At 41.8% G+C, this 20,458-nt stretch overlaps 2 protein-coding genes across 6 annotated transcripts in view; one reads left to right on the forward strand and one right to left on the reverse strand.

Annotated features, from left to right (window-relative positions):
- Nucleotides 1-2,320: 2,320 nt before the first annotated feature.
- RLIG1 (RNA 5'-phosphate and 3'-OH ligase 1) lies at nt 2,321-12,155 on the forward strand. Of its 2 annotated transcripts, none has more exons than XM_064450552.1 (7): nt 2,321-2,442; nt 4,534-4,651; nt 5,268-5,363; nt 8,643-8,759; nt 9,158-9,352; nt 10,476-10,645; nt 11,207-12,155. In XM_064450552.1, exons 1-7 carry the CDS (start codon nt 2,389-2,391, stop codon nt 11,393-11,395), a joined length of 939 nt encoding a protein of 312 aa, XP_064306622.1. In that variant the 5' UTR covers nt 2,321-2,388; the 3' UTR covers nt 11,396-12,155. The 2 variants fall into 2 exon arrangements, with proteins under 2 accessions (XP_064306622.1, XP_064306613.1); XM_064450543.1 differs by having other exon boundaries at nt 2,322-2,478.
- Nucleotides 12,152-20,458, reverse strand: part of CEP290 (centrosomal protein 290) — a 55,187-nt gene continuing 46,880 nt past the window's right edge. For 3 of the 4 annotated variants that reach the window (XM_064450495.1, XM_064450485.1, XM_064450502.1), the window contains 8 exons: nt 20,237-20,401; nt 19,776-19,898; nt 19,297-19,457; nt 16,209-16,350; nt 14,480-14,553; nt 14,217-14,320; nt 13,251-13,357; nt 12,152-12,958 (listed from right to left, as the gene is read on the reverse strand). In XM_064450495.1, coding sequence (XP_064306565.1) covers nt 12,770-12,958; nt 13,251-13,357; nt 14,217-14,320; nt 14,480-14,553; nt 16,209-16,350; nt 19,297-19,457; nt 19,776-19,898; nt 20,237-20,401 — 1,065 coding nt within the window. In that variant the 3' untranslated portion in view covers nt 12,152-12,769. Of the gene's footprint in view, nt 12,959-13,249; nt 13,358-14,216; nt 14,321-14,479; nt 14,554-16,208; nt 16,351-19,296; nt 19,458-19,775; nt 19,899-20,236; nt 20,402-20,458 lie in introns of those variants that run through there. The other variant, XM_064450493.1, reaches the window with a different exon arrangement.

The raw sequence follows: 20,458 nt of genomic DNA on the forward strand, positions 1-20,458 counted from the left end.
ACCAAGCATTTTTAGCTGCTCCTCATACGGTTTCTTCTCTAAACCCTTCGCCAACTTGGCCCTTCGCTGGACACTCTCTAGTAGCTTTGTATCCTTAATGTCGTGTGGTGCTCAGAACTGCACACGCTCTTCGAGGTGAGGCTGCACCAGCACAGAGCAGAGGGGGACAATCCCCTCCTTCGACCAGCTGCAGTGCAGTGCTTGAGGCACCCCAGCACACAGCTGACCCTCTTGGCTGCCAGGGTACACTCTTGGCTCATGTTCACCTTCCTGTCAACTAGAACCCCAAATCCCTCTCCGCGGGGCTGCTCTCCAGGCTCTTGTTCCCCAGTCTCTGTTTACATCCAGGGTTGCCACACTGCAGGTGCAAAATCCGGTGCTTGCCCTTGTTAAAGTTCATATCGTTAGTGATTGCCCAGCTCTCCAGGCTGTCCAGATCTCTCTGCAGGGCCTCTTTGACCTCAAGAGTGTCAACAGCTCCACCTATTTTTGTGTCATCAGCAAACTTAGTGTTCCTTCCAGTCCTGCATCAGGGTCGTTTATAAAGACATTAAAGAGTGCCGGCCCCTAGATGGGTCCATGTGGATCCCCACCAGTGACTGGCCGCCAGCCCCGTGTAACCCCATTTACTATGACCCTTTGAGCCTGACCAGTCAGCCACTTGCTCACCCACTGCGTTACATGTTTATCCAGCTGTATGCTGGACATTTTGTCCAGGAGGACGCTGTAACAGACAGTACCAAAAGCTTTCCTGAAATCCAAACAGAGCACATTGATTGGCTTTTCTTGGTCGAATGGGTGGGTAACGTTGTCATAGAAGGAAATGGAGTTTGTTAAGCAGGACTTCCCCCTCGTGAGCCCATGCTGGCTGGGACCAAGGACTGCATTGTCTTTCAGGTGGTTTTCAATAACTCCGAGCATAATCTTCTCCATGATCTTGCCAGGCACAGAAGTGAAACTGACAGGCCTGTGTTACTGGGGTCATCACTGTGGCCCTCCCTGAAGATTAAGACAAAGTTTGCCAGCTTCCAGTCAACTGGGACCTCTCCAGGTTCCCAAAACGATTGAAAAATCATCAGGAGAGGTCTCACTATGACATCAGCCAGCTCTTTAAGTACCCTTGGATGAATCCCGTCAGGCCACATCGACTTATAGGGATGTAGCTGGAGCAGCAAGTCCCACACTGGTTTGGGATTCATTGGGATTTATCATTCCACAGTCATGGTTCCCTAGCCCAGGGCTCTGGGGGTCCCTGAGCCCACCATCGCTGTTGAAGACTGAAGTGAAGAAAGCATTAAACGTCTCTGCCTTGCCTATGTCCCTGCTTGTGAGGTGACCGTTCTCATCAAGCTACGGGCCAATGTTACTTCTGGCCTGACTTTTGCCATTGACATATTGAAAAAAGCCCTGCTTATTTTCCCTCACGGTACTGGCCAGAGTCAACCCTTATTGACCTTTGGCTGCACATATTTCCTGCCATGCCCTGTCCCCCGGTGCTGCCATGGGGGAGGAGGTAGAGGAAAATCAGGACTGAGGTTGAGCCTGGGAAGAGGGGGGGGGTGGCAGGAAGGGGTTTTGAGGTGCCGTTTTTTTTTCTCTTCGCCATGATCACTCTCATTTGATCGGCAACAAATAAGGCAAGTTCCCTGAGTGGAGGCTGGTTTGCCCGTGACAGTGAGGGGTGAGTGACCTCTTCCTGTCCTCAGCTCGAGCCACCTGTAGTCACATTGTCTCTCCCCTGGCCAGCTGAGGATGAGGGCAGCGCCAGAGCAGCTTTGGTGGGCAGCCAGCCTCCAGCCAGGGTCAACCCACCACAGACTCCCAGGCCGGACACCGAGGCCCAGAGCCCAGCTATCGCAAGGAGGCGGCTGCCCCGACGGCAGCAGCATCGGCCACAGCGAGGTCCCCGCAGCCAGGCCGGGGCAGGAACGACAGCCTGAGGAGCGGCCGCCCGGCCACGGGAACGGTACCACCAACGGGCAAGGGCCGCCGCCACGGCGATGGGCCGCGCCACCAGCCGGCCACCTCAGCCCGGCGCCAAGTACAGCTGGGACGGGACAGGAGCCGCCGCTGTGGGAAGCGGGGCCGGGGCCGGGGCCGGGGCCGGGGCCGGGGCCGGGGCCGGGGCCGGGCGGAGAGGCGGAGAGCGGCGGAGCCACCGCCTGGCCGAGGGCCGAGGGCTGCTGGCCGGAGAGAGGCGCCCCGCCCCGCCCCGCCCCGCCCCGCCCCGCCCCGCCGTCCCCGGCGCACAGGTGCCTCGCGGGGCTCCTGCGGGAGGCGACGGACTCCATTTCCCGCCGCGCACGGCGGTGGCGGGGCGGCGCAGGCGCAGTTGCGGCTGGGCGCGGGGCCGGCGGCGGGTGGTGACGGCAGCGGGCGGTCGAGGCAATGAGTCGCCGCGGCGCGGTACAGCGGAAGGTGCCGTGTCTGTTCGTGACCGAGGTGAAGGAGGAGCCGTCGGCCAAGCGGGAGCGGCAGGTGGTCGGGGCGCCGCGGGGTCGGGCGGGACGGATGGACAGGCGGGCGGATGGAGGGAAGTGGGGCCGTGGTGTCCGTTTCTTGGCCGAGGCCGGGGTCGGGCCCCTGGCGGAGCCGCTGTGCCGCGGGTAGCGGTTGCCTCGGGCGGGGTGAGGCGAGCTGCGGGACGACAGGCAACAGCCCCGACCGGGTCAGACCGCTCGGCCGGGCCCGTGTGGAGGGAGGGGGGACACCTGCGCGGCGAGAGGTTTCGCTGCAGATCTTGAGCGACATGTACCGCCGAGGTTTGCATCGGTCGCCGCCTGCGTGGCGCAAAAGGGGCTTTTCCCTTCCCCTGTCGCGCTTAGATAATTGTTGTGGGTGTCATTTCAGCTCTGTCCCACTTTTCCTGGCAAGCGCATGCAGGTGTTCCCCCTGGCGCTGTGCTTGCTTGCCTCAGTGTAGGGAACAGTCATGGCAAGTAATGAGGCCGCTCCAGCATGACCGCACTGGGAGCTTGTGTTAAACCATCCTGCTGTCTTGGCCTGTGAGCCTTGTGGGGAAAAAATAAGTTTGTCTCTATTTTTCTTTTTCTTGTTTTGTTTTGTGATCAAGGGAATATCAGGCTTCTGACAGAAGATTTCATCTGAGGCTGTAAGTCATGGAATACTTACCAAGGTGAAAATAATGGAGCCCAATCCAAGTATTTTCTTCCTGAGGTGTAAAGGCAGTGTCAGGACAGCTTGGGGTGGCATTCATCTGTGTAGCTGTAGATCTCCAGCTTGTGTTTCTCAGTTTCAGTGGCAGTACCAGCTGCTCTCTGTCGGCTGCATAGTAAACTTGAATCCATCTGGGTGACTTTTTTCTTTGGTGTTTGACTTCTGGATGTACGAGCTGAAATGATGCCAAAACCTCAGTAGCTTAATTATTTGACTGTCAGTTCTAGCACCATCCTGATAATGGTCATGTAAGGGTACCTCCCAAAGTTGTTTGTTGTTCATATAGAAAAAGATAACGGGATTAAATCTGGAACTGGTATATGCTATGGTTCTTTGTTTTTCAAAGTGCAGGCAAGGATAATACAGGCAGTTATGAGTGTTAGGGATGAAGGGGGGGTGCTGGTGGGAGGAACAACAGGTATGTTTTCTCACAACCCTGAAAATTTTCATTTTTCCTGTAGTATTCATAAAAATATTTATATATGCTGTATGTTATGGTTACAAATCTGGTTCCTAACTATGTAATGTAACAGAAGCCTGTAGAAGGTTCTCATTTTTTGAATTGCAAATTCTGTTTTCAGATTTCTGCAAGACAAGGCCTTGTGTTTTGTTTTGCTAGGAGAAAGAGATGATGACCAGCTTACAAGTCAAATTTGGCTGGGGAGAGTGGAGGGAGGAGTGTTGATTGTACAGAAAAATGGTTGAATGAAAACTGATTACATGTTTGCAGTGAAACTGTTACAGAAGCCCTATAGAAGTCCTCCTAGAAATGTGGACTAGTTGTGGCTGGATATTTGTTTCAGACCCCTGACCTCAGATCACTTCTTTCTTTGTTCTTTTCAAGCGGAGAAGTGTTTATCAGGCAGCACCGATACAGAGGATGTAACGCCAGGGTGCTTTTGCCACCTTGCATTCCCCTGGTCTGTGCATTGCACTTACACGGTGCTATTGACCATCAGCTCCAAACCGAAAGCTGGGAGCAGCTCGTCACGGTGAATTTCTGTTGCCGTCATAACCCAGGAAGACTCACCTCCAACTTTAGCAGCGCTGGACTGGCACCTGTCTGGTTTCCATGCACTGCGTAAGGTGGAAGGCAAAGCCATCTCTAAATGCTCCTCAGGAATGGAAAAGAGGGAGAGAGTTTGCAGATAGATTGCCTTTGTTTTGTTGCTTTAGAGCATTTTCCATAGTGTTGTGCCCTGAAGAAACGAGGGTGTCTCTTGATAGCGTTAGAAATCAGCAATGTGAGGTATAACGCTGGACTTAGGGAGGGCAGCTGTGAGGAGCAAGAACCCATACGAGAACCTGGCAGTAATGCAGCCATGATGAGGGTTTAAAATACCTGTCTTCTTTTCAGCCATTTAAAGTTTTGGCAACTGAAACTATAACTGGGAAGGCGTTAGAGGCAGATATATACAACGCAATTCCTACTGAAAAGGTGGACGGGACCTGCTGTTATGTAACCACCTATAAAGGTAAAAGGAAGATCTGTATGCAGCTTTCTCGTGCTGACTAGAAGCTTTGTTTTATGTAGTTTTCACTTTCATTGTATTATTGGACTACAGCTGTGGCGAATTCAATTCTCCTCTTCACCACAAAGTAGCAGTTACCGTAAACATAGGAGGTGCTTACAAATGTTTTATAGATTTTAGTCTCTAAAGTGCATGAAGTATGGTTTAAGTGAAGATACCAGTCAAGGAACTTTTCCAGTTTTAGGATTTCCTATTAGGAAGTCTTCCTTGCACACTAGAACTTGTATAATTAAAGGTGTCTAATATCCTTGAGGAGGATTAAAAGAAGTATGGAGGTTGGGAGGAAATGAGAAGAATGTGGTTTGTGGCATCAGTGGGGTTCTTGCATTTACCTGAAATTGTAAGGAAGCTTTGTATTAAACTAGGCGAGATTCTACAAATAGATTTTTAGATTGTTATAACAGTAATGAATTTGTGAGTTCAGTGGTGTCTTTGGATATAAAATTTCTCTAGTGACAAATGAGAATTCATATTTTGCCTTTTGTGTAGTTGATATCAATGCTTTGCAGGGCATTGTTACCTCAGTAAACTGCTGGTTTTATCCTTCTGGAAACTTTAGGGCAACCCTATCTCTGGGCCCGGCTGGATCGAAAACCCAACAAACAAGCTGAGAAACGGTTTAAACGATTCTTGTATTCGTTGGAAGATTGCAAAGGTTAGTGAAGATTTCTTTTCTTGTTTTTGACAATGTAAGTTATCCAGTTGGAGAAACACCTCTAGTTTAACACAGGAAATGGGAGTAATTGTGCTCCAATTTTTTTTAATGTCACTCTTTACTTTGAGAGAGCTTTAAAGTAGAATTGATGGGGGAAGGGGATACTAACAGGATTGCAGTGCGTAAGCCAAGGGTTGGCATGGCACCACTGGAGTGTGGCAATGCTAGTGGGAATACTTTCACTGTTCCTGGGAGCACGGAGGGCTCAGGACTGTAGCTGAAATGCTTGTACACCGGCGTACACAGTATGAGGAAAAAACCCAGGATGAACTGGAAGCCTTGCTCAGCTCCCAGATCATTGGTACTAGTGAGACTGGGTGGAGTGAGTCCCACGATTGGGGTGCTTTTCAGGAGGGGGCAGGTGAGTTGGAGGTATCGCACTGTATGTGAGTTAGTGATGATGCAGTTGAGGATTAGGGAAATGAAAAATAAATGAGATGTAGTGGGTGTTCACTACCAGTTGTCCAGCCAGGTTGGAAACACTGATGAGTTATTCTATAGGTGATTAGGAGAAACTTCAGGCTCATTAGCCCTTGTCCTTATGGGACATTTCAACTTCCTAGACATCAGCTTGGAATATAATCCTGCTGTGGTGAGCAGGTTTTGGAAGTTCTTGAAGTTTGTAGGGGATAACTTTTTGTCGCAAGTACTCAGCCAACTAGGAAAGATGCCCTCCTAGACTTGCTGTTTGTGAATAGAGATGTGATGGTAGGTGGCTGTCTTGGCCACAGTGATCATTAAATGGTTGAATTTAAAATTTTTAGTGTAATGAGAAAAAGGACAGCAGAGTTGTTACCCTGGAGTTCAGGAGAGCAAACATCAAGCTATTCAGGGAGCTATTTAGCAGAGTACCCTGGGAATCTGCTTTTGTGAGGGCTTACAAGTCCATGAGTGCTGGTCAGTCTTTGAGAACTACCTTTTAGAAGCACAGGGGCAGGCAATTCCACTGTGTCAAGCCAGCAGAGCAGAAGACTTGGCTTAGCTGTACAGGGAACTCCTTGTGGAGCTGAAGATGAAAAAGAAATTGTGTGATCTCTGGAAGTGGGGTCAGGCTTTGTGAGAAGATTACGGAAGCATGGAGAAGACACGAAAGGCCAAAGCTTGGAGTTGAAACTGGCCACTCTTGTGTCAGGTAACAAGAAGGATTTCTGTAAGTATGTTAATAGCAAGAGGAAGTCTAAAGAAAACATAGGACCGATACCTGTTGAAGATGGTCATCTGACTAATAGGGATGAAGAAAAAGTGGAGGCGTTCAGTGTGTCTTTTGCCTCAGCCTTTAATAACACTGACAGCCCTTGCGCTGCCCCATCCCCTGAGCCAGGGGATCACAAGCGTGGGAACAGTGACTTTCCATTTGTGGACACTGAAGTTGTAAGGCACCAGCTGGATCAGCTGAATGCTCACAAGTCCATGGGGCCTGATAGGGTTCATCCCAGAGTACTGAAGGAGCTAGTGGTTGTTACGGCAGGACCCTCCTCAGCCATCTGCCAAAGGTCTTGGGAGTCTGGGGAGGTCCCTGCTGACTGGAAGCCAGCCAGCATTATTCCAGTCTAGAAAAAGGGTGTGAGGGAAGATGCAGGGAACTACAGACCTGTTAGTCTAACCTCAGTTGCTGGAAATATTATGGAGAAGATTATACTGGGTAGTATTGAAAGGCATTTCAAGAAAATTGCAATCATCAGGCACGGTCAACATGGGTTTGCAAAGGGAAAGTCCCCTTTAACTAATTCGATATCCTTCTATGATAAGGTCACCCACCTAGGGGACAAAGGGCAGGCGGTGGATGTAGTTGTTCTTGTTGTAAGGCTTTTGATGCTGTCCCTCACAGCATCCTTCTGGACAGGTTGTCCAGCTGTGGGATGAGCAGGTTCACAGTGCACAGGGTGAAGAACTGGCTGAACAACAGGGCTCAAAGGGTTGCAGCAAATGGGGCTACATCTGGCTGGTCACCAGCGGCGTTCCTCAGGGTTCAATTCTGGGGCCAGTCCTGTTCAATATATTTATCAATGATCCGGATGCTGGAGTTGAACACACCATTTGCAACTTTGCTGATGAGACCAAACTGGGAGGTGCTGTCAACTCTCTTGAGGGACAAGAGGCCTTGCAGAGGAATCTAGATAAATTGGAGCACTGGGCTATGCTTAATGGGTTGAGATTTAACAAGTCCAAGTGCTGGATTCTGCACCTGTGATGGAGTAATGCTGGGCACCAGTATAAACTGGGAGGGGAGGGGCTGGAGAGCAGACCTGCAAAAAGGGGTCTGGGGGTGCTGGCTGACAGCAGGTTCAGTATGAGTCAGCAGCGTGCCCTGGCAGCCAAGAGGGCAAACCGCATCCTGGGGTGCATCACACATGGTGTAACCAGCCATTCAAAAGAGGTGATTTTCCTGCAGTACTCAGCGTTGGTGCGGCCTTATCTTGAGTACTGTGTGCAGTTCTGGGCCCTAAAATTTAAGAAGGACGTGAAAGTCCTTGAATGCATCCAAAGGAGGGCAACAAAGCTGGTGAAAGGGCTGGAAGGCATGTCCTGTGAGGAGTGGCTGAGAACTTTGGGTTTGTCTAGTTTGGAGAAAAGGAGGCTGAGGGGTGACCCCATTGCTCTCTATGGCTTCCTGAGGAGGGTATGTGGAGAGGGAGGTGCTGATCTCTTCTCCCTGGTATCCAGTGATAGGATGCATGGGAATGGTTCAGAGCTGTGCCAGGGGAGGTATAGACTGGACATTAGGAAGCATTTATTTACTGAAAGTGGTCATGCACTGGAACAGGCTTCCTAGAGAGGTGGTCGCTGTCCCAAGCCTGTCAGTGTTTAAGAGACATTTGGACAATGCCCTTAACAACATGCTTTTACTTTTGGTCAGCCCTCAAGTGGTCAGGCAGTTGGACTAGATGATCATTGTAGGTTCATTCCAACTGAAATAGTCTATTATATTTAAACTAGAGCAAGAGAAGTAGAATAAAATGTTGGCTATTTAGGAAGCTATTTTTTAATCTTAGTTAGCTTTGAACTTTTAAACTACTTAAAGGCTACTATGTTTCTTTAAACCTTCCTAATTGTAGACTGCTTGAGTGTGCCAGGTGTTGGTGCTTGTACAAAGTAACTGGGTCTACTGTCTGTAGAACAAGGTTCAGATTGGTGGTGTTTTAATACTTTAATTTAAAGGCAATCAAAACATAAAATTCGCTACCAGTTTGCCAAAAACTGTCACGTCTGTATGTCTAGAATTTGTTTGGAATGTTGAAGAGGATTTCAAGCCTGTTCCAGATACCTGGATTCCAGCAAAGGACATAGAGTTTTCTAATGGCAATCCTTTGCCCGATGAAAACGGACATATGCCAGGTACTGATGATGCATCACAGGTAAAACGGTTGGGAGGGGGAGTGTGTGATTCATTTTCTTTTTTAAATGAATTTGAATTAGTTCCAGAGTTAAAAGTAGTACTTAACATATTCAGAAAACAATTGGAATGTCGTTCGTTGACTATCCCGAAAGGCTCCGTTCTTCTGACACATTGAAAATAATTGCAGTTTGCCGTACAGACTTGGAGGGCTTCAGCTGAAGGCATAGTGATCACGTTTGCATTCTTCTGACATTTCTCTGCAATATGACATCATTTTTCTTGTTGGTCTTTCTGTCTGTAATTAACTGTCTTTTTTTTTTTTAATGCATGTACAGTTCTAGTACGCATAAGATAACTTCAGATATTTACTTTGGTAAAATGCAATGTTTTCTCCTAGGTTGGGTGCCTGTGGAGAAAAATAGTAAGCAGTATTGCTGGCACTCATCTGTTGTAAATTATGAGGCTGAAATAGCGCTGGTATTGAAACACCATGCTGACCCAGGGCTTCTGGAAATCAGTCCAGTGCCGTTATCAGAAATTTTAGAACAAACATTGGAGCTTATTGGGACCCATATTAATGCAAATCCATATGGTAAGTTTGTGTGGTCTGTTCTTAAATACTTTTTTATTTAGAGCTATTTTTGAGTGAAAACTTTGTATTTTCTTGTGTAAGTTTTGAAGAAGTTCTAAGGTAACAATGGAACCTTTTTAGAACTGAGAGAAAAGGGCTAGCTCAAAGAATGCTCATCCAAAAATACCTCAGAAAGCTGACTTGTCATGAGACTATTTATATAGTCTATTAGATGTCTTTCCACCTGCATGTGCTTTATTACAAAAATGCTTTGCTTTAGTCTTTCAAAAAATATTCTGACTGGAAAAGTTGTTTTAAATATTACTATTAAAATATTTAAGATTGTTGGTGCCTTTTCTTGACTACTTTAACTTGTTCTTCCGATACTGTTTAGTCCATTAAAGTAGAAAATTTTATTCAGCCACTTTTTTTTTTGAGTCCTTAGTGTTACTCATGAGTTGCAATTTTTAAATTATGAAAATTTATGAACACTTTTTTAAGGAAATGTAGCTGAAATTACATTTTGGTTGTGGCTTCTCCCTTTAAAAGCCTTTTAACATAAAAGCAATTAGATATGAGAAGAAGTGAGTTTTAACTTCTGAGCTTTGCTGTTAGGATAACTTGCAAGGATGGATAGGAAAAATAGCAGTACCTGGTTTAAGTATTTTCTCAGACTGTAAAGGAAATGCAAAAAACAAAATTTCTAATAGCTGTATTCTTAGATGAAGATTTATGTTGAACAGTCAGTAAAAAGGCAATGCATTTGTTAACAGCCTCGCTTAAGTATTAATCCATATTAGTAAGAAAACATCCCAGATTTTCAGGAACTAAGATGTTTGTGCTATTGACCATGATCTGAAGCATGAGCTTTATGGTTAATGACGAGGTGACCACAAGGACAAAGCAGACAACTGTATAAATCTGTCATGTTTGTTTTATCTAAATAAAATGTTACATGAGGAGGGAACAGCTACATTTGATGCTTGAAAGTCTATTTAACTGTTCTCTTAAAGGCAGGACAATGTCGTAGTATCTAATAGTCTACCTTTAGAGTGCTTTTAAGATACCCATAATAACAAAAGTGAGGAAAATCTTAAGTTATCACACATAACTAGCAGGAAGATTTTTGTTTCTTTTAACATAGGATTAGGAAGCAAGAAGCAGCCAGTACATCTTCTTGTACCACATGGAGCGTTTGAAATAAAGAATCCACCTACTTTGAAACAAAATGACATAATGTCTTGGTTTGAAGGCTGCAGTGAGGGTAAAGTTGAAGGAATTGTGTGGCACTGCCATGATGGGTGTTTAATCAAGGTAAATATATAGATGGACATGCAGAAATCACTGTAATTCATAATACATGAAGTATTGTGAGGTAGTCACTTTTTGTCTTGCTTTCCAATTTCTTTAGTAGTAAATCTTCTAGCAAATCCAGTGAGAGTAGAATTAGTCAAGCCAGTGAATCACTGCAATAGCAACATATTAAACTTCATTATCTACATTATGCTAATAACTTAAAGTAATTGAGAATATAAAATAGTATTTTCTTGCCTCTCTGTATGGGAATCACCCAACATTTTAAAGCTTAATTCTTTTATTTAAAAATTCAATTTCTTGTAATGTTGACTTGTAGAACAAGTATTGTTAACAAGAATGTGATTTTTTGATTAATTAGCAAGTTTATATTGTTTGAAGCTGTGGTTCTGGTTTGCCTTTTCTGCTTCATTGTTACTCAGATTAATGGTTGATGGTAACTGATTAATGGTTGTAAGTGCCCTAATGCAGAGGATCCTGGAATTAAAGTGCACACCCCTCAAGTTGGGAACTGTTGGGCCACTATATCAAAATCTCTAAACTGATTTCTTTTTATTTTAGCTCCATCGCCATCATCTTGGTTTACGCTGGCCACTTGCAGAGACATACCTGAGTTCTCAGCCTGTTGTAATTACTTTTAATAGAACTAAATATGACTGTGACTTCGAACCAAAGAGTTTGTTTCACCATTTTTCAAACTTGGATGGCCAAAGATTTGACAGACTTAAAGATATCAAGTTTGTTGCTTGAAATGATCTTTCTCTTTTAGTTGTCATTTGTGCTGCATTCCTCTCGTGTCTACCACTGAACTCTTTACAAATAATCTTGTAGCTTAGGCAGCAGCCTAGGTACTGTTTTTCCTAAATGACTGATTTTATATAACAAGAGATCTGACATCCAGAGCAGAGATCTAGCTTTCAGCATGTTTATGTTTAGTTCTAAAAAAATCCTTAAATTTTGATCCTATTTCTGGAAACTGTTATAATTAAGTGTAAGAAGTATGTTGTTTAACACTGGCTGGTCCTAATAGCTTAGCTAATTAATGCAGTCAACTGTGAAAGTTCCATAGGTTGCACTTCTATAAATATAATCATTATGATACTGTTACATGTAGGATTCAGATTTAGGATCTAGTTGTTCCTTAACAGTGAAGGACATATTTCAGGTGGGACCAGAATTAGTCCTGATATTTGATACTTTTTTTTTTTTAAAGGTGTAACAATTCCTTTTGGGGGAAAATTTTCACTCTGTTATTTAACAGTAAGCTGCAGCATTATACAGTTACTAGAAAACCTAATTAAGCATTATCCTGCAGGTACTTCCACTCTTTTGGGACAAAGGGAGTAAACAGAACTAGTATACTTTCTATTGTTTTGGAGATCCTTAGTAATTAGGGAGAGACAAGACTTGGCTTAGTAATACCCATTTTCAGACTGCATCTCAATTAGGAAACTTCATCAAGAGCATATTAAGATGGCATATAAACAATAAAGGTGAGACTGCGTGATCATTTGAGTTGGCTTTATTTTATCTGTGCTACAAAAGTATACATCCAGCTATATAAAATATACAGAATAAAAAATCATTTATCTATCTACAAAAATATCATTACTATAACTTTATTTTCAAATCTTTGTTCTTGGATTTTTGAAAATGGAGGTGAAAATAACCAGAGATGTAAGAACAGACATCCAGCACACCAACCCTGAGGCCATACTTAAGAAGTATGATAGCACAAGACAGCAAGAACAAATTACATATTCTTATCGATCTGGAACTTCAGTGTACTTAGCACATTTTAAGAGTTTCTCAACTTTCAGGATAAATCCAAGGTTTCAACTTCACCTGACGCCTGTGTGTTATCCAAATTACTGTTCTGAGTTAAAATATAATCTTGCAAGGGAGTTGGGAGAGGTAAAACTCACTTTTATTCTGACTGGTGTATACAAATACTGACAATAATCTGTTGACTAATCCACTTCTGCACTCTTAGGTATGTGCCAAACTATTGTAACTTGAATAGGCTTGTATCATTCCAAGATAAAACCAGACAAAGAAATCAGTATTGTGTAACTGCCCCGGATTTCTTTTTCTCTATCAGTACTGAGGATACTTAACACTAGCCTAATCAACAGAAACATTGCCTGGACTATCCACTTGAATGCCAAACTCTTCAGAAAGCTGCTTTAATCTCTCTTCTAAGATAATATTTCTTTTTACTTCTTCGTTGTAGTTGTACTTCAGATCCTCAATTTCTTCAAAAAAGGAAGGGTCAAAGTTTTCTAGTTCTCTTCTGAGCTTTTTTGTTTCTTCCTATTAAAGAGAATGAAGGAGTACCACCTTTATCCAGAACTTAGGAAATACTCGTCAACAACAGCTTTTTTTGCCTCCTTCTTAAGAGGCTGAATAATGAGAGAACAAGCATGTTCTCTAAAAACATAAAATCTACCCATGAACAGCACATTCACTAACAACAAAATAGGCTTCATAAATGTGTTTAGAAATTGACTTTGTCATTAAATATTAGTTTAGATATTAAACGTCTCTTTCTAGCTAATCGTAATTTTGCTCATTCTCTTGCAATGAGATGATCCTTGCAACTTACCTTTAATTGCTGTTTTTCCAACTCTGAGGCTTTCAGCTGTGTCCGGAGGTCAGCTACTTCTGTCATTAACTTGTCATTTTTATCCTTCACTACAATTTCATTATGGCCTGCAAAAATAATGATAATTTGTTATGAAATATAAGGTAATGGAAAACAGTGACGTGAATCTTGTTACAATAACTCTACATTTCCTGAAAGCTGAAACAGTTGAAGTGTGTAAACCCAACTGGGATCAACAACGACCAAAATTCAAGTAATCTGGGCTTTTCTTTAGTTCTTGTACAAATTAGGTGATGGTGTCTAGTTCCTGCGATTAAATGCGATACTGCAATGGCCAGTCTGTTCCCATGCTGAGGACTACAACAGGTACAGTGTCTCTGAATTAAATGCAGGAAACTTGGAAATAATGCAATATAAGGATCTTGTTAATTATATTAATCATTTCAAGCGGGTTAATTTTACATTTTTTTTCCCGGTCATATGGCAGTGGGCGCTCTATAATACTCTGCTTTTCCCATGGGACTGATGCCTGCTAAGTCTGAAATCATTCACAGAGCTGGTATCTGGAAACAGACACTCCACCTCTGGCAGCTTGGAACCCAATGCAAAAGGGGTAGGCATGAGAGGTTCAATGAATGACTGACATCTTAAAAGCAGTCTCTTGAGGTTTATAAAGCAGATGGTGGCATGAACTACACATCTTCCTGGAAAGGGACATCTTAGAAAGATTACAGCCTCTTGTTCAAGGTGATTAATTATGGAGGTTTTTACTAATACTTCTCTATAAAAAGCTTGTAGAAGTACTCAAAGATCCAAGACCATAGTCTGCTCCAGTTTTCATTACTCTGGCATTAACAGAAATAAAATAATTATATAGATTTAGTATTACTTTGCACACACACATTAAGTAAAAATAGTTTTAGGCCCAAAATATAGATCTTTATTTTAGGTACTGAAAATGATTACCGGCTGCAGGACCTTCACTTGTATATGTGTGTATGTGGTGCTTATAATCCTCCACCTGGTGAGCTAGTTCTGTTTTTTCTTTCTCTAATCGATTATTAGTTAATCTGGAATATAAAACAATTTTAGAATAGTTTTTTTTTAAATTATTAAAATATTTCAGCATATAAAAGATGTAACTAAAAGTTGCAGTGGCCATATCCTGATGATTCTTATTTCATGTATATTGGCTGAGGTATTTATTTAGTTATTGAAGAGCATGTTACCTTAAAAGCTGAAGTTCCCTTATGAGGCTTTGCTCTGTCCTTGCATCTTCAGGAAGGTGTTGGAGAAGCTCAATCTTAAAAGAAAAATCAGAAGGTTTTACTCTTGAAAACAGTATCCATGGGCAATGCAGTTCAGATTAAGTTCTCTTTGATACAGGACTAAAGAAAGAAGGAAAATAATACTAAGGATGTAACCAAGTACTAGGTTATCACAGAGGAAAAAAAGCCCACCCAAGTGTTCATCTACTGACATCTTCCACAAAGCTAATTATCTACAGTCTTTTTAAAGTTACTCTAGATCATTGCTACATATTTCATGAGGGGTGAAGAAAAAAGTATTCAAAAGTTATATTTACAAGGGAAGTTAGACACGTAGCTATGTTAGCATAATTCATACGTAATTTTAAGGAAGTGATATGCCTAAACCATTTAAGTGCTTTAAAAATACTACTGATATGCTTATTTGCATACCTATGTGCCCAAGTTCCTTTCCAGATGCGATATGAAAAGCGTGTGATTTTGCAAGGAAAACCCAAATGAGTGTATGTTGACTAGAAATGACCTGAAGTTAGAATAGGTCCCTGACCAGAGGGGCAGTCAGCCTGCCTCTACAAGTGCCTTTCAGTAGAAGAGAAGGGAACAAAAAATTAGTGTTTTAAATAGGAGACTATACACAGTTTTTTGAATGCAGTGACAATTTATGACCTCTCAGAAGGCTACTGTTAGCGACAGGCTTTTGTTCTATTGCTACCTGAAGTGGTAAGGATTTGGGTTTTTTCCCCAATCGCTCTCTGTTTCTTTGAAATGTAGTTAACCTTGATCACATCCCTTCATCAGTATTTGAAACGTGAAAGAAACTGGCAAGTGTGTTGGCTCCAGAGTAATATCACATAATGAAAGAATTTCCTCTGTGTTAATTTTGCTGCTGGTGTATACTTAATGTTAATAATGCTGACTTCAGAAAAGGGTAAACAAGCAAAAATTAACAAAACTTCTAAAGGACTCAATTCCAAGTTCTATTTATTGAACATGTTTACTTGCTTACATAATGTAATAACTTCCTACACTGAAAGTTGTGTATTTGATGCCTAACAAGGAATGGCTAGTCTGGGGAAGAAACCATACATGTATTAATAAATCAGAAGATGGAAGCTAATCTAGATGGATAGTCCTAGGGCTACATCTCTGCAGTACTGAAAGGCCAAAATTTGATATGTCTCTTCAAATGTACCCGAGTTTAAAATTCATTAACTCTTCCATGTGTGAAAGACTTACTAGGGACTGCATGTAAGAGACTGTACTGGAAATAGGATGGCAAAGTCAATCCCCCAGAAAAAACCTGGAAGGAAGAGGGAAGTCCCTGCAGCAAACTCACTCTGCAGAACAAGCTAGAAAAATTTTAAGACCATTTGAAGCATCTGTACCTACAGGCTTTCATGGGATCAATGAAACTATAATACAAAACACTACAGAAGAATACAGAAGAGAAAAAGTTAATTTTCCCCTAAGACTGCAAGTCAGGAATATATATTGATAATATGTGGTAAACCTCATTCATTGGCTAAAATATGAAGATGTAAAATTATGGCAACTAGGACTGAAAAAACCTACAAAAGCATGGATTAGAGGAAGAAAAATGTACTCTGCCAATACAGATATCAGAGAGAAATTAATTAGTAATAATTAATAATAAGGTGTTCTCAGAGTCATCTGGCTAAATTTTACTCACTTGTTCTTTTAGATCTTGTAAGTTTTTAACAGCATTGCGTTCACGTTCTGTTGCTTCCTGAAGCAGCCGTTTAAGGTCCGTAATGCTTTGGGTTTTTTTAGCAATATCCATTTCCATTTCCTTCATCTTAATTTCGTGCCTCCTGGTAGTACTTTTATTTAGGAAAAGATAAGAGCAAAAGCTAATACTTTTGCAGAAATAGAAATTAAAATATCTTTAGATTAAATGCCATAAAATATACCCTAAAATATGTTTGTGATATTGGCCTTGAAATAATCACTGGTCTTATTTGTAAGTGAGCTGAAAGAAGCAAAATGAAACATATATTTTTAATTTTAAAATAAAGGCTTTTCCAAATGTTATACCTTTGTGGATCTTACTTTGCATCTACCTTTATTAAAGAGGGACTGGAATCTTTTTATGGTATCCACAGAAAACCCAAACTATCTCCTGCTACAGCCATGCATGTCTGTTATTGGTGCAGTGTGCACAATGGTCAGGTCCTACTTCAGCGTCATACCTGTGACAGAAGTTTTCTTATGATTTAGCAATTTACGGAAAATAAATTAGCATACTGAGAAAAGGGCTAATACAGAAACAGAAAATTAAGACTCCAAGAGAAAAAATGTTCTATGAGAAATTATGTTTACCCTGGAGCGGTCTGAGGAGGATTCCGTTTTGCTTTGAGCCACCCTAGGCTACAAAAAGGTTTCTGTAGAACCATTGAAATATTGGTTGGAAGGTACATCTGGAGGTCCTGTAGCCCAATCTCCCATCTGAAGTGGGTTTTCAGATAGCAATACAATCTCCAACATCCTGCTACTTGCCAAAGAGCCTTCCGAAGGACCACTTGGATGACACCTTTGTCTTCCCTATCAAGTACTTCCTATTACCACATACATGCTTTGGAAGATGTGCTGGTGAGGCGGATTGCATGTTAAAGTGCCCCAATGAGCTCCTCTAGGCTAGTAATGTATTAATGTTATTCACTTACTTTAAAATCATGTTAGAGTAAACGTTTTTATTCACACCAGTTGAAATAGGCAAGTACCATTAAGCACAACCAACACAACTGCTTATCTATATCAGCTGAACAGAACTAAGAAGAGATGTTTTCCAAAGAGGTGAAGAACTAAAAGAAAAACTGTGTTAAAACTACTGTGCTGATATGCTAGCTGTTAAGGGCCTACCATCTTCACTGCATGTCCCTGTCCTCCTCCTCCTCTGGCTGGCAGCCAGTTTTGCCCTCCTGCCTTATGACACAGTTAGGGTGAAGGTTAAAAAAAGGAATGGTTTGCTGAAGTCTCAGTGAAGTGAAATGGCTCAGCCATATGTCAGAGAAGCACCAGAGATCCCCAAGGGACCCTGTGGGAGTGCAAGACTGGGAAGTGGGTAGAATCTTGGGCACTGGCAGATGGACTCTTCAACAGTGACCTGACCTAAGATGGAATCGGACAAGTCTCTCTCCTGTCCAGCTGATTTTCTGCCCTAATAAGGTTGCTGTCAGAGGTTGTTTTTGTAGATATCTTCTACCTCTGTTTATAACTGTTAAAGAGTACTTTTGCAACACGTCATCTTATTTCATCCTAGGTTGTCCAGGACTAAGTATTTCTTCCCCAAAACTTAGTGTCTTCCATTCTTATGCAGGACACAGGCTGTTTATTTCTCTTAGTAGCATAAGCATTGTTTCATTTTCTTGTCCTTTTCTGAGACACAGCAGTACAAGAGATGATACCCAAACAAAAACTCTCTGCCTCAAGAGGGGTAAAATTCTCCTTCCTCATCCACTTTGATGAATCACAGGCATGTTTCATGTGAATATATCTTACAATTAAACTTCATATTCTATATCAATCTGTTCATTACTAAGCATGCTGGTGTGACATATAACTAGCATATTTGTGTGTAGCTCATTAGTGAAAATGGGTGTAATAGTCGTGCTTTTTGGACTGGCAATGTGTTTGGGGTGACTGTTTGCCAAAACCACTTCTGTAAGCAAACCACAAACCACAGATCTGAACAGCTTGCTTCTAGCAAATGAATGAATGCAATTAAAGTTGTTCAGGCTGTAAAGTTAACATCTCCAGCCTGCATAAATAGGTTGTCATAGAAAAAGCATCTGAACTAGTTGTGGAACCACAGATTAATTAAAAAGGTATGCCTAAGTTGCAAAGCAGAAATGGGTGTCGTAAAACTGGTTAGTTTGTTCCGCATTGAGTGATGCAAGCGATACCTGAATTTTAGAAGTTAGGTAACTTTCAGACAACTTATTGGTAACGACTTGTAGACATTTACTATTATTACCAAACCAAAAATGATTTTTGATGCTGATTTCAAAGTCAGAGTTTTATCTAAAAATCTAGGAAATGGAGATTCCCACACTTCATTTTATATGATGAAATATATGGGAAAATACAGGAAAAGATAATCAAGTGCTAGCCTCCCGCGTTTTTCTCCCCTCTTCCACAGAAAACAGAATCAACTGGCTGACTGTCATTAGCTTTCAGGGCCTTCAGAACACACATGAAGGATCATTAGCTATGCCTACACATCCCAGGGAGTACAGAAATCCCAGGGGTTTTCTAACAAACCTCTCCACATTTACACGGTTAAATGTAGATTCAAATGCAGCCAAGCTGGAAAATGCAGATTGCTGGCTTCCGTTTTTTTTTTTTTAAGATTGTCACCAATGTCGTAAGGTTCTGAAATACTTTTTATGTTCAGCAAAAATGCTGACATTATTCCACAACGCACAAATACAATACATTTAAGCAGCAAGGAAGACAAAATACTTCCTTTACCAGAACCATCCAGAAGACTGCAGATCTGAAGAAGGGAGACAAGTAACTGACTTCTGTATAGAAGCAGCTACCAACGCCAGTACTTAAGGACACTAGATCTGTTCTGGATTCGTATCAGACACCTATATACTGATTCTACATACTAATAAGGAATCAGAAAATAAAATATGGATAATGTAAACCTTCAAAAGAGGAAATAAAGAAAATAGAAGTCTAATTTGTTTGCTAATATTTAAAGAGGAATTAACGCTTGCTTTTATCTTCCTTACTTCATTCTCAATTCTTACCTTGTTACAACAGGCTTCCAGCTTTTGCTGTCAGTTCCTTCAAACTGGCTCTCAGCCAAATTTAGCCTCTTAATTGTTTCCTCCAGCTGTACAGTTAACTTCTCATTTAATATCTCCAAGTTATTCTTTGCTATTCGTAGCTTCTCTCCACTGTCAGCTTCCTATTGTTCAATAAAAACAAAGGTTTATGGAATACTTGACCTCACAATGAAGCACAGGGTTATCTGAAATGATGGTGAGATAGAGTCAGTGCTGATTTAGAGGAAAACAGTGCATCCAAGATCAGCAGCACCACAACTTCCAAATTCTGTCTTAGGCTGCTCCTTGGATGTCTCCTCTCTACATATAACTGAAAAAATCTGTCATAGCAATATCAGTGCTTAGAAAAGTGTCCGTTCCACATCAACCATTAAAGAAAAAAGATAATTGCCACAATCAGTAACTAATGGAAATAAAGGGATCCATTACAATGATCGTACCTTTTTCAGTTCTTTACGCAGCCTCTCGTTTTCAGTAAGGAGTTTTTCCATTCCTTTGGTTTTAGATTCATAACGCATACTCAGCTGGTCCCCCAGATGAAGTTTCATTTTTTCCATTTCAGACTAAATATCAGTTTGTTAAAACACATATACATTGCTTAGTAGAACAATTCAGATTTCCAGTTTTAAAGCACAGCATAGTTACAGCTACCTAGCACTGGGAACATAACATTTCATCACATAGTTAAAAATGTCCTTAAAGTACAGAGTACCTTTACAGAAATCGTGCAGTGTGTTATGCTAAAATGAAGTTTTGCTTTTGCATTTTACACGTTTCCTATTTGGTATTATTAAAACACTGTTGTGCCAATCAATGTCAACAACAGGTTTGCTGCTCCATTCTCCTACTAACTTGCATACAAACTGCTACCTAAATATAGTTATTGGAGATAAATCAGTACCTTTAGCCTCTCGTTTTCCTGTTCAAGACCAAGTAATTTCTCATTAGAAACCACAGCTGGAGCTTTTTTCAGATCTTCGTTTTCTCTTTGCACTCTCTCTACGACTTTTTTCATCAAACCAATTGTTTTTTCCAATTCTGGGACTGTCTTTCCACTTCTACCAGCCTATAGAGAGGGAAGAAAAAGAAGCAAACAGTTCATCTTAATATTCTGAGATACTAA

Source organism: Phalacrocorax carbo, chromosome 1, assembly GCF_963921805.1.
Source record: "Phalacrocorax carbo chromosome 1, bPhaCar2.1, whole genome shotgun sequence".
Taxonomy (NCBI): Eukaryota; Metazoa; Chordata; class Aves; order Suliformes; family Phalacrocoracidae; genus Phalacrocorax; species Phalacrocorax carbo.

Coding starts and splice junctions, on each gene's coding strand:
- RLIG1 (XM_064450543.1), top strand. CDS start 2,389: ATGAGTCGCCGCGGCGCGGTACAGCGGAAGGTGCCGTGTCTGTTCGTG. Junction 2,479..4,533: donor CGGCCAAGCGGGAGCGGCAG/GTGGTCGGGGCG, acceptor TCTTCTTTTCAG/CCATTTAAAGTTTTGGCAAC. Junction 9,353..10,475: donor TATTAATGCAAATCCATATG/GTAAGTTTGTGT, acceptor CTTTTAACATAG/GATTAGGAAGCAAGAAGCAG.